We start from the raw sequence: 13,197 nt of genomic DNA, 5'->3' as shown, positions 1-13,197 counted from the left end.
ATATACTAAAGAAGTGAATTGAAGATATAAATTTGAGTCCTATACTTTGCAATTTATGACTCATCATTTTCAAATATTAAAAAAAAAAAAAAATTGATGGAACATTTCAAAATGTTAGCAATGGAAAATGTCAAACTATTGGTTATATTAAGTTTTCAAGAAGCATTAAAAAACAAAAAAAGGTTTCAAGAAGTATTTCGAACAAAATAATTTAATAGCATAATTATATGAAATGTGAAGGAACTTGTTGCAATATCACCAAAAGGTGCAAACGGCAATTAAAAAAAAAGGGCGGTTGAAAATATAATAACAACAGTTAAAAACATCAATAAATGAAGAATGAAGATCATTCTTTAACATGAGCTTACATTCCTGTTTTTTAAGTGGGCATCTATTCAATTAGAAAATTTATTCAATGAACAAGAATTTCTAAGGGGCAGCTGATAACATTTCAAGAGTTTAAATAATAAAAAATTATGCACAATCAATAGTGAATTAAAAATTAACAATAAACTTTGCAACGTTTATTACAATAAAATCAAAATTGTTACACACACATACATAAAACAAAAAGGCTGTGACCACTGAGTAACCAACTGACAACACTACGTTGGGTCCACTCCTGTAGGGATAGCCTCTATAATATTCTCTATGAGTCTGCTACCCTGTTGCTCTTATTTCAAACTAGTTTTATAATTATTCCACTTAATGCCAAGAGATTGCAAAATCCAAAACAATATATTTCCAAGGAGCTCAAACTTGGCATATAAACTGATGAATGATAAGTTAATAGACATAAAATAAATAACATGTCTACTTACTATGATATTTACATCTACTTTAGCTAACATTTTTTTCTTAAAGGGCTCCATACCCTTATTACACCATTATGGGAATGTGATTGGTGCCAAAATAGGATCTCTTGGTACAAATCCTAAGTATGAAACATACAAAACAGATTTTGGTATATTACATGGCACACCATTCTCATTCACCTCAAGGTTAACCCATGTAACTAAAGGCATGCTTTGTATGTGTGCACAAGTGGTTGCCCTCTCCTTCTTACTGGTGGGTCCTGTTCATTTGAAGAAATACTATGTAGGAGTCAAGTAAATTAAAAATAATATTGAAAATATTAATAGAACAAAAACCTATGAGCCAAACGCCATAATCTGGTGGTGCTTGCCTGAGGAACTTCTAAAATGACTTCCTCAGGACTTGTTGGGTCTCAATACAATGATCATCTTGTGTCGAATCTAGATACATTAGACTCGAGGGGTTATTTGAAGATTCACTACTCTCCTCCACACTAGAGGATAATCTTCATGTTACCTTTTTTGCATGTCTTAATAAGCTGCCACTTGTCATACCTTTTAATAAAGATGCAGAATAATGATAAAATAGTTAGTAAGTTGAAATAGGAACATAGAACAAAAATGATAAATGTGCATAATTTAAATAAAAACTTGTAGCATACAACTAAGAATGAGCAAAATTTAAATAAGAACTCATGATTGAAAATTGAAACAATGCATATTTATATAAATGCATATTTATATAAATTCATGCCAAATTGTAATCTTGTAAGTCTATTTCCAATGATTTTACTTCTCTTGTGAGTCCACATATTTGATTTGTATGGATTTTACAAAAAATAAGTTATCTTGATATTTTGATAAATTTTACTCATAGCTTTTTGTATTTTGTTATTCTAAGTATTTTAAACATATGTTTATTACCATCTTTGATTTTTATTAAGTGTTTTATGCTTTTTCATTAGGATTGACCTTTGTATTTCTTGGTAAGGTTCCTTGGGGTCTAATATTTAAGGAATTAGCTAACTTCCCGAATTAATTTTTAATATTTCTTATGGCAATAGCTTAGCTTTTTATTTGAGTTCCCATTTACAAAGTTAGGTCTTCTAAGAAGGCTTCTTATCCTTAAATTGGTTATTTACATTAAGTCCTCGAGGATACCGAAGTCTTGGGTTTTCAAATTATTATTGAGGTGAGTTCCAACTCCCTACATTATTAGTTTGGCTAGGATTCCAAATGCTAAACCATTATAATTTTGTTCCATTAAAAATTACAGTGGTTCTTTCAACCTTGATTGTAGGTTTTAGAATAAGGGTTATTCTATCTATTATTTATATCATTTAAGGATTCAACCCCTGCTGAGTTTTGTTCATTAGATGTTCCATAAATACTATCCTCTACTAGAATAGATGTACCTTAAGATGAACTAACTCTAAGTTTTTTAATTTCTTAGATATGGTAGCTACTTGGGAATTAAAAATAGATAATACATCTGATTCATAGATACTAATCACTTTCTAGGGTTCACTCTCAGAAGGCCATTGGAAGTCATTGGTGGCCATCTCTTCAATCAAAGCATATGCTTCATCAAAGTGTTTGGACATCAAAGAACCTCCAACAACAACATCAATGATCAATCTAAATGATCCTATAACTCCATTATATAAAGTTTGAATAATAAGGCAAACATACAAGACATAATGTAACACTTTTAAGCAATTTCTTAAATCTCTCCCAAGTTTCATATTTTGATTCTCCATCTAATTGAGTGATGAGGTGATGTCTTTCTTAAGCTTTGCAGATTTGAATGGAGGAAAGTACTTAGCTAGGCATTTATGAGCTAAGTCATTTTATATGGTAGTTGAGCTTGAAGGAAAGGATTTCAACCATAGTTTTTCCTTCTAGTTTAATTAGAATGGAAACTTTTTAAGTTTAATGACATCATCAGAGACTCTATTATACTTAAATGTAGCAACGATCTCCAAGAAATTGGCAATATGCAAGTTTAGATCCTCTATAAGAGTTTGCTAAATTGAGAATTTTGCATCATTTTAATGATACAATGCATCAGTTAAAAGTCATTGGCTTGGATGGTAGGTCAATAAAAAATGCTTTCATGAATGCCCTCTACCAATGGGTTTGCATGCTCTTTTAGTGGTTTGGGTTGGTCATTCTTTTGGAATGGGTCGACCATTTCTAAGTCATTTTGTTACTTTTTAGATTTTCTTTTGTTTTTTCAAGGTTTTTTTTTTAACTCATGATCAAATAAGATTTCTTTTAATTACAAACTACAATGCATGCAACAAAAACACACATAATATTAAAATTGTTAATCATAGTTAATTGAATAACTAATAATGTAGTAATTTAAAAAATACATCAGGAAGAAGCAACAATACCAACATAGAATAAGATAAACAAAGATAATGATAATATTAAATCAATAATTCTTTAAATATAATAAAGTGAATAAAAAGGTAATCAATCACTATCCCTAGTAATAGTGCCAAAAAATTGATAAGTTATTTGTGTGTAAACACTAGATCTACATATGTATAGGTAAAAATAAATGAATAAATAATAAATAAAAAAATAAAAAATGTTCAAGTAATATAGTGGTATGTAAAGTATCATTCTCATGAGGATAGGGAATCATCAAGATCACTCAAGTACTGCTAAACATGCTTTATTTATCTTCTTGTCAAAACTAAATTGTGAGCTAGTGAAAGTTATCTTATGATTTTCTCAAAGAAAATTCTAAGGGACTCTAAATATATGATAGTTTAAAACTCATAAATGCAGAAGTTAGATATTTTATCATGCTATTGTTAATTAGAGTATTAATATTCTGCATCTTTTTCATACTCATTGTAGTGTACAGATAAGTTGGCATTTAACTATAGTTATTATCTCTCCTTATGATCCCAGAACACTATCCACTATATGTCTATGCATGACATAATTTAATTTTAAATGCCTTAATTGTTCCACTACTCCTTCAAGAATGTAGATCACACTAAATTTTAAGTTCATGTAAGTCCTCTACACAAACTAAATTAAGTATGATTGATTTAAAAATATCAGAACATTGATGCATATAATAAGATTTATTCTTATGCAAACATGTTTTCTAACACATTATAAGTCTAGATAAATGATTTCAGCATGCCATATAAATTTAGATAAACATAACACAATTTATTGTATTGACAAATAAAAGTACAAGAGAAAAGAATGTAGTATATATCACAAGGAAGTTCTTGATTACACGAATATAGACACTCCTAGCCACTTAATTTGACTTTCTTAACTAGCACTCACTCTTTTCCTCCCTTCAAACTTTGCCTAAGATTGATTACAAATGAATAAATGGTCATCACCCCCGCAAAATTTAGTCAAAACTATTTATATTTAATATAATAATTGACTTAGGCACTGCGACTCTAATAGTGGTGGCACTGTAACACTACCAAATTAAATTAATACCAAATCACACGTTAAGTCCACCACTATAGTGCTCTGATTAAATTGATGTGTCATTTCCCTATGGTAACCAAATTAACTGTTTTGCAATAGTGCTTTGGTGATTTGGCACTACAACACCCTAGTTATCGCTATGGTGTTTGATGTGAGCTGACACTACAACAGTTGCACAGAATAATCAAGTGACGTTCATAGTAAAAGAGGATAATAAAATTATAACAAAAAATTTCCACTAACAATTTTGCTATGGGTTTACTTAGACTAGGCAAGGCCATGATGTCGTATATATGATTTTGATAGGTTAACAAAGTCTACCCACTTCTTGCTTATAAGACAGATGAATTCTATTGATAATTTGGCTCATATGCATGTGAATTATGAAATATATATTAGGGCATATTCTTAAAAATAATTGATTATAATAATATTCCTAAATAGGTTAGTTTGGATATTTAATATTTTGATTTGTATTATATTTGATGTATGATTTATTTATATAATTTTTGAATCTAGGGTTTAACACAACACATGTATTGAAGGGAGAAAGATCAACATATAATCAAATATTCAACTAGTTATGATTTGAATGAAGTAAGTAACTTTTTACTTATTAAAGAATAAATGTACCATTCATAATTATGATAAATTATTACATACGTAGTTCGAACAGCATCTGAAGTCCAATCAGAACAAGTCACGTCGACTGTACATTGTGTATAATTTATACATAAGATGTGTACAAATTGTATCTGATTGAGAGTTCATACACAAGTTGCATCTACACTGCACATATAATAACTTCTCCCTCATTAGGGGGAATTTTCCTTGACATCTAGTGCATGACTTATTTATTAATAAAATATATTATGAATTATGCTTTATTTAATATGGTCATATTGATTTGATTTGATAGTTAGCTTTTCCAAAGTATTTTTTGCACAAATTTCTTGAAAGGTTTATATATGTATTTTTTTCTTGCTAAGTAAGAACTATTACTTACACAAATCATAAACTTTGTTAATATATAGCAATATTTGATTATAATGATTATATAATCTTCGTCATAGAAATTTCATCATAATTTAATATTTATGAAATATATGCTTGTATGCATGAGGTATGCATTATTGGTTGATTCATATTGTATATTATGAGTCCACAAAGTGATAAATATTTTAAAAATCATTGGCTTTTCATGGGTTAGTGAAAATCTTCTTAATTTAGGATATCCTAGTAGATAGACTATGAATACATAAATATAAAATATTATGATAATAATGATGAGTCATTTATAAATATATAAATATAATATGTATGTAAATGGCTTGTTTGGTATTTAAATATATTGATTACTATTTTGTGTATGAATTTTTGTGAACTCTACTAAGTCATGTAGGTTATGATCTTCTTATTTACAGGAGGAAGCTTGATTATTATGTTAAAGATTCACAAACAACCGAACATTACAAATAAATCTAAAAATATCAAAATAATGTGAAATATGCAGAAAGAAGCCATTGACAGAATAGAGCAAAGGAAAGACGATCAAACACGTATTCATAGCTGTTCCCCACCTCTGCAGAATTATTCAATCGATATCAGGCTGCATATCAGCTGATTTTCCTTCAGTCTAATCGTAGCGACTTACAGAAGAACAAAAAATGCAAATTTACACAACCAACAACAAATCAGAGCTTTCGCAAAGACTTTTGTAAACTTAAATATTAGTTGATAAAAGAGCATACTTTTGCATCTTCCTTCCTTTCACTCTCATTGATTCATCAAATAAATAAATAAAAAAGAGCTAAAGATGTTCAAACACTGTAGAAATCCTTTGCAAGTTCATCGCATATAAATCCTAAGACTGCAGCTGCGGCAGCTCAGGCTGATGATTCTGAAAGCAAAGATTCAAGCTTTCCAGCTCAAAATGGCTTTCTACCTGGAGGTCTCCAGCATGTAAAGGCTGGCTTTGGTAGTGGGGAAGCGACGGCGCTAAAAATTTTCCCTGAAGATACTGAAACCTTTCCATCTCTTCACTGTCCCCTGTTAGAAGATATTTGTTTCCTCTCTCTGTCGTCAAATCTGGCCATGAGCTCAAACCATCAAACCAAAAGGAGCTGCTTTTGCTGCTACTGCTATTTGAGTCCATTGAATTGTAGAAAATTGAACTCGAAACAAACGTTGTGGCTGAGGCTATCGAGCTGCAACTCAGCTCTGGATTCAAGCCTAATCCTCTGTTATTCTGGTTATGCAAGAGAAGAAGAGGATTTGAACTCACGGAGAGGGTAGTGGTTGAAGTGCTGCAACTTAGCTTAGATAGAGAAAAGTAACCGTTGGATTTCGATGCCGAATCTTCAATACCTTGCATAAGCGTGAGATCTGACTCGAGCTCTGTTTGCTTCAGGCTTCCACTGCCAGAAGAAATTTTATCATCTTCTGTGCCCTCAATCTCCGAGAAAGGCTTGTGCGTATTTGGATCAATACCCGTTTTCCTTAGCTTCTTCTTAATGCATGTATTCCATAGGTTCTTGATTTCATTATCAGTTCTTCCAGGCAACTGTGCTGCAATCTGAGACCACCTGTTAGGAGAAAACTTGGTCACAGAAGGAAGCTCAAACAAAAAAGCATCAATCATGGAGCAGAGAGGAGACCTATTGCCCAGGACTGCATGGAGTTCAATGATGATATCTTCCTCTTCCTGTGAGAATTTTCCTCTCTTGAGGTCAGGTCTGAGGTAGTTTATCCATCTCAGTCGGCAGCTTTTGCCACATCTCTGCAGACCTGAATCGAGTTCCATTTTCTGTCAGAAATGGCTGAAGATCTCCTCAAATATTCAATGTATTGTTACAATTGTTACCTGCCAGCTTGGGGACGGAGCTCCAGCTTGTATGTCCATACTCAGCTATGTGTTTGAGCAACTTCTCATCCTCCTCAGGAGACCACAAGCCCCTTCTGAGTTTCTGCTTGTGTAAGTAGGATTGCTTTCCCATTTTCAGCTTGCAATGCAAATGCGTAGATGACGACTTGCCTGTTGGGATTGTGGAGGTATTTTATTCAGATTTTACTCGTGATGAATGAGAATGTGAAGAAATAGGATTCAGAGAAGCTAAGATTTGGAGAGCATTGGAAAGGAAAGGGAGTTAAAAATGGAGAATGGTCAAAATCATGATTCTTTTCTAATCCTCCAAGACAATTTACCCTTTTGAATTAGCTGCAAAAGTCTAATCACTCTTGAAAGCTTAATGTCTGTTAGCAGAAATGGTGGGGCAGCTGGCTTCTAATACTTTAATGACGGAGGAATCTGGAAGAGCAGCAAGTAAAAGCAAAGGATAAATTTCGAAAGAATAAAATTCAGTTCAAGTTCTACGCTTCTAATTGTTATGGATGTAAATTTTACAATTATTATATTGGCGCTGTCAGAATTCTAAAAATATTCATGATTGATGAATCATAACAGTAAAGATATCGCTATATCAGTCCCATCACAGCCACAAAGAAGATTACAGGTTTGAAAGCGAAGTGGGGCATTAATGTTGTGCCAATGAATAAAATATCTTGGATGAGTTAAGGTTCCTCTCAGTTGAAATCATGGCCTTAGACACTGTCTGCTTTCAGATTTTTTCTTGCCTACACCTTTTGGAGGCAAATTATTCTGTGCGGAGACCGCACGTAAGTTTATGTTCGAATTTGTTACACTTTTGTTGTGTTTTTACTATATTTTTGCTGTATTTCTTGCAAAAGGCAGATAATATATAATTTTAATTGCATAGTAGCTGTCCTTTTAAAAAAGTACAGGAAAAGTACAGTATAATCGTAGCAAATATCTTACTAATTAAATATTTGCTGCCCTTTTGCAAATACTCAGCAAAAGGGCAGCAAAAGGATAGCTAATACGCAATTTAAATAGTCTATTAGCTGCCTTTTGTTTAAATACAGCAAAAACGTAGCTAATTCGAACGTAAATTTGTGTGCGGTCTCCGCACAAAATAATTTGCCCCTTTTGAAAATAAACTGGCTTAAGTAGAATCCTAAAGTTGTTTGGTTATTCAAAGACTTGAGTTTTTATAATATAGATCAAAGAAGGGTAATATAAATTACATTGAAGAACTCACCACCCCTTTAGCTTCTCTTATAAACTATGATGGCATTGCTTATGAAGCAATATTTTTTTAGAAATAATGATCATTCTTCCTCTTATAGCAAAAGCTACCTTCTTTCTAGCAATAATGATAATTTCAGAAAATATTTTTCTGTTTCATGAAATTCTTTAAGGCTTCCCTTTTTGTAATTTCAATGGTAGGATTGGGATCATGATGGTCTTCGATAGAATTAACATAGCCTTTTTTATATTTATGATGCACAATTTCAGAAAATATATAGAGGGAAAGTAAAAAAAAAAAAAGATTAATACTTTTATTTTATAAATTTTCAGATACACGTCATGAAGATGATTAGGAACATTTTATATTTTATTTTGATTATTGATTGGTCATAAAAAATCACCTTGATCAAGCACGAATATCGAGGCATATCTTAGTGGGCAACTTTCAGAGTTAAATTCGGGATCATCATAACACCAATTTAAGCAAACTTACAATCAAATTGAACGTCTAAGTAAGGTGAACCCAACAACACATAAATTGGACTAATCCGAGCCCAAATGGACTCAAATCAGTGGCGGAGCCAGAAAATATATCTAGGGGGCCTAATTTTTTTTTTAATTTCCTTCAACTTTTTACACCCAGGCTTAAAACCAATATAATCAATATTAAAAATAATAAAACTTTGATAATTAATTAGTTTATTTTCTTCCTTCACAAAAATGACTTCAATCATAATATCATTCGATTTCTTCTAGAACATGTTTAATATATTAATTAAATACGTGATATTAAAAATCTCATTGCAAAAAAAAAAAAAAAAAAAACATAAAATCTCTTTAAGATCGAATCAATATAATATTAAGCTAACATCAATCAAGAAAAAAATATAAATGAATAGGAAATTAAATTGGGAGTGATTTGAATAGATGAGCGATGGTAAATTTCTTGATCGTGGACCGTTTATTGGGTAAATGTCTGAATGATATCAAAATTTGGCGATCTTCTTGGGCTCATTATATTTGTCTCGTCTAGCCGCTCGATTCGACTATAAGCATGTCATGTTTGAAAACCGTATGGTAATCCAAATTATAGTTTGAACCTTCTAAATATGCTTCGGGCCTTTGATTTAGAATCATTTGGGTTCAGATTGAGTTAAATTTGGTGTCGCTAGGTTTGTATTTTTGAGGCGTTCAGTTCGACTGTAAGTTTGATGGTCTGGCCTTGAGTAGGACGTCGGGTCTTAAGCAGGACGTCAGGTCTTCAGCAGGACGTCGGGTCTTCAGCAGGACGTCGGGACTTAACGTCGGGCCTTGAACAAGACGTCGGGTCTTTGGCAGGAAGTAGGGACTGAGTGTCAGGCCTTGAACAAGACGTCGGGTCTTTGGCAGGATGTAGGGACTAAGTGTCGGGCCTTGAACAAGACGTCGGGTCTTGGCAGGACGCCGGGGATGAACGTCGGGCCTTAAGGTGGTGGTCCGGCGAGGTTTTGTGGTGGTCCGGCGAGGTTTTGTGGTGGTCCGGCGAGGTTTTGTGGTGGTCCGGCGAGGTTCCTGCGGTGGTCCGGCGGTGGTCCGACGAGATTCCTGCGGTGGTCCGGCGGTGGTCCGACGAGATTCCTGCGGTGGTCCGGCGAGGTTCTGCGGTGGTCCGGCTGCTGTCGAGGAGGAACTCCTTCCTTCTCTTCTCTTCTTCTCTCTCTTGCTTGGATCCTTTCTTGTGAAGAATGAGGGCTCTATTTATAGATTTTCTGGAGTGGCATGGCCCGTAAATAGGTGTGAGATCAGGGGCGAATAGGGAGTGGTCAAATGGACGGCCGATATTGAATCCTACGATCGCGCACCGTTCATTGGACATTTGAAGGCCTTAGTGATGTCGGAATTCTGTGATCTTGGGCTCGTTGGATTCGTCTCGTCGAGCCCTTCGATTCGAGTATAAGCTCGTCAAAATCGGAGTCCGTTTGGTAACTCAAATTGCGGTTTGAACCTTCCAACAGCGCTTTGGATCCATGATTTGGACCCATTTGGGCTCGGATTGGGTTGATCTTGGTGTCGTTGAGTTCGTATTTCCGAGACGCTCAGTTCGACTATAAGTTTGCTGAAATCGGAGTTGGGGTGCTCTCGGAATTAATTTTTGTAGTTTCCAACTAGCATTTGCCTCAAGATTCGTGCCCGATCAAACTAATTTTGTGATGCCGTATGAATGATCATTCTTCCTCTTATAGCAAAAGCTACCTTCTTTCTAGCAATAATGATAATTTCAGAAAATATTTTTCTGTTTCACGAAATTCTTTAAGGCTTCCCTTTTTGTAATTTCGATGGTAGGATTGGGATCATGATGGTCTTCGATAGAATTAACATAGCCTTTTTTATATTTATGATGCACACTTTCAGAAAATATATAGAGGAAAAGTAGAAAAAAAAAGATTAACACTTTTATTTAATAAATTTTCAGATACACGTCATGAAGATGATTAGGAACATTTTATTTTTTATTTTGATTGGTCATCAAAAATCGCCTTGATCAAGCACGAATATCGACGCATATCTTAGTGGGCAACTTTTTAGAGTTAAATTCGGGATCATCATAACACCAATTTAAGCAAACTTACAATCAAATTGAACGTCTAAGTAAGGTGAACCCAACGACACATAAATCGGTCTAATCCGAGCCCAAATGGACTCAAATCAAGGACTTGAAGCATATTAAGAAGATTTAGATCATTAATTGGATGACAAAATGATATCCAAATATAGCATATTTATAGTCAAATCGAGCGGCCTGACGAGACGAATCTAACAAGCCAATGATCATCTAATTCTGATATCATTAAAGCACTTAATAATGAACAATTATTCTATGAACGGGTAATTCCTTTGTTCCTATGTGATTCAAGCGATTGCTGTTTGCAGGATGGGCCGTGCGCGGGCCCCGGTGGACTTGATATCAATTTAACAAATTTATCAAATAAAGCCATGTTTTCTATGAAAATACAAAAAAGACCTTGATGTTTTAATTATCTCGTGCAAGTAACCTCAAAGCTCGTCTAAATAATTTATATTATGTAAATTAGTGGGTTAAAAGTTGTTTTGGGTACATCTATATAAAGTAGGAGAGCCCGGAATTATTTTTAGTGGGAGCATATATTATTTTTTTCAAATATTCTCTCAATTTTATATCAACATTTGAGGTCAATATTGGCAATATAAATTTGTTTTTGCTTATAGTAATTATTTTAAAAAGATAAAATATAAAATGAAAAAAATTACAACTTATAACACTTATTTATTATATTCTAAAAAGTTTAATGATTACTTCAATATTAATACAATTTAAATATTTCTCTCTCAATTTGATTGCTAAAATATTATTAATACACTAATACCTTCTTATATTTCATAGCTAACTTTTTATAATAATCATAACAAAAAAAATTTATTTCAACTTACAGTATCTTAATATCAATACAATCAAATATTTATTTTAAACCAAAAGTAAAAGATTGTTAATATATCATAAAATAAGTTTTATTATAATATCCCAACATAATTTTTTTTATACAAAAATTAGAGCTATAAAAGGGTGATTAAAAAGATTAAAGTCATAATTTAACTATGATTTTATTTTAATAAATAATAAATACTATTAATATTATATAAGTAATAAAAAATATAAAAAAATTTGGGTCCCCCCTGTCTATTAAGATTAATTAAGCCAAATTTATGCACATATAATAACCAACAGACCTAGATTAACTTCAAACCTAAAACCTCTAAGTTGATAGTCAAAACTCATAACCAAAAGACTTAGATTAACTACGATTTTTTTTTTTTACAATGAGATGGTAGATTATTATTATGTGTTGGTAAGATATACTAACTAAAGAAAAAATAGTTCTTTTATGTACAAGAAGAGATTCATATCAATCTCAATGCAATGTGAGAATCATATATTTAGACGACCCTTTTTCAATGTAATCTAATACCCTTATAACGTCACAAAATATCATCATAATCGGACTTGAATTTGGAAGCATATTTGAATTTCAAAACTTCTAAAATTAAATTCGGGACTATTCAAACTTTACTTTCAACAAAATTATAGTTGAACTGAATGTCTCAATGAAAATAACCCAACAAAATAAAAATTAATCGAATTTGAGTCTAAATGGATCCTAAAGTACATTTAAAAGAATCAAGACATTCATTTTTTTTTTGAATCAAGACATTCATTAAATAATCAAATGATCTCTAAACGAGACCCTCAGAGCACTGTCATGTGGATATAATTCTCTGAACTCTTCATCTTGTATACTCTTATCCTTAATAACCCTCTAATCTAGCATTAGCGGTAATGAAATGGCTAACTCTTGGAACTCCCGCACACAATTGGATAAGGCATCGTCTGCCTTGTTCTCTAGCCCTGACCTATACTGGATCTCAAAGTTATAGCCAAATAGCTTTACAACCAGATATGATGTTCATTGATCACCATCCTATGCTCCAACAAGAAATTTAAGCTCCGTTGATCTGTCTTGACAATGAAATGTCGGCCCAACAAGGTTGTCACTTATGAACAGCCAATACGGTGGTCATTAATTCCCTCTCATAACTTCAATCGAGCTCTAGCTGTTAACACATGGCTGAAGTATGCTATGGGTTTGCGATTTTGCATGAGCACTGCTCCCGATCCATATCAAGATGCATTAGTCTCTACTATGAACATCTAGCTAAAATCAGGTATGGTCAGGACTGAGACTGTGGTCATGTTTGTCTTTAATATCTCAAAGGACTAAGTGG

The 13,197-nt window shown here is 32.8% G+C and overlaps 1 protein-coding gene across 1 annotated transcript; it reads right to left on the bottom strand.

The window, feature by feature from the left end:
- Positions 1 to 6,005: 6,005 nt before the first annotated feature.
- Positions 6,006 to 7,881, bottom strand: LOC110104655 (transcription factor MYB61). The gene is made up of 3 exons (XM_020833852.2): positions 7,156 to 7,881; positions 6,950 to 7,079; positions 6,006 to 6,877 (listed from the first exon to the last, which is right to left on the bottom strand). Exons 1-3 carry the CDS (start codon positions 7,286 to 7,288, stop codon positions 6,157 to 6,159), a joined length of 984 nt encoding a protein of 327 aa, XP_020689511.1. The 5' UTR covers positions 7,289 to 7,881; the 3' UTR covers positions 6,006 to 6,156.
- Positions 7,882 to 13,197: the final 5,316 nt, after the last annotated feature.

Source organism: Dendrobium catenatum, unplaced genomic scaffold (genome assembly GCF_001605985.2).
Source record: "Dendrobium catenatum unplaced genomic scaffold, ASM160598v2 fragScaff_scaffold_1056, whole genome shotgun sequence".
Taxonomy (NCBI): Eukaryota; Viridiplantae; Streptophyta; class Magnoliopsida; order Asparagales; family Orchidaceae; genus Dendrobium; species Dendrobium catenatum.
This window is presented reverse-complemented; position numbering and strand designations above follow the sequence as displayed.

Bases quoted from the DNA above. Each gene is read 5' to 3' on its own strand.
- LOC110104655 (XM_020833852.2), bottom strand. From the start codon at position 7,288: ATGGGAAAGCAATCCTACTTACACAAGCAGAAACTCAGAAGGGGCTTG. The intron at 7,080-7,155 runs GTAACAATTGTA...AACTCGATTCAG, and splicing joins CTCCGTCCCCAAGCTGGCAG to GTCTGCAGAGATGTGGCAAA. The intron at 6,878-6,949 runs GTCTCCTCTCTG...TTCTCCTAACAG, and splicing joins CATGCAGTCCTGGGCAATAG to GTGGTCTCAGATTGCAGCAC.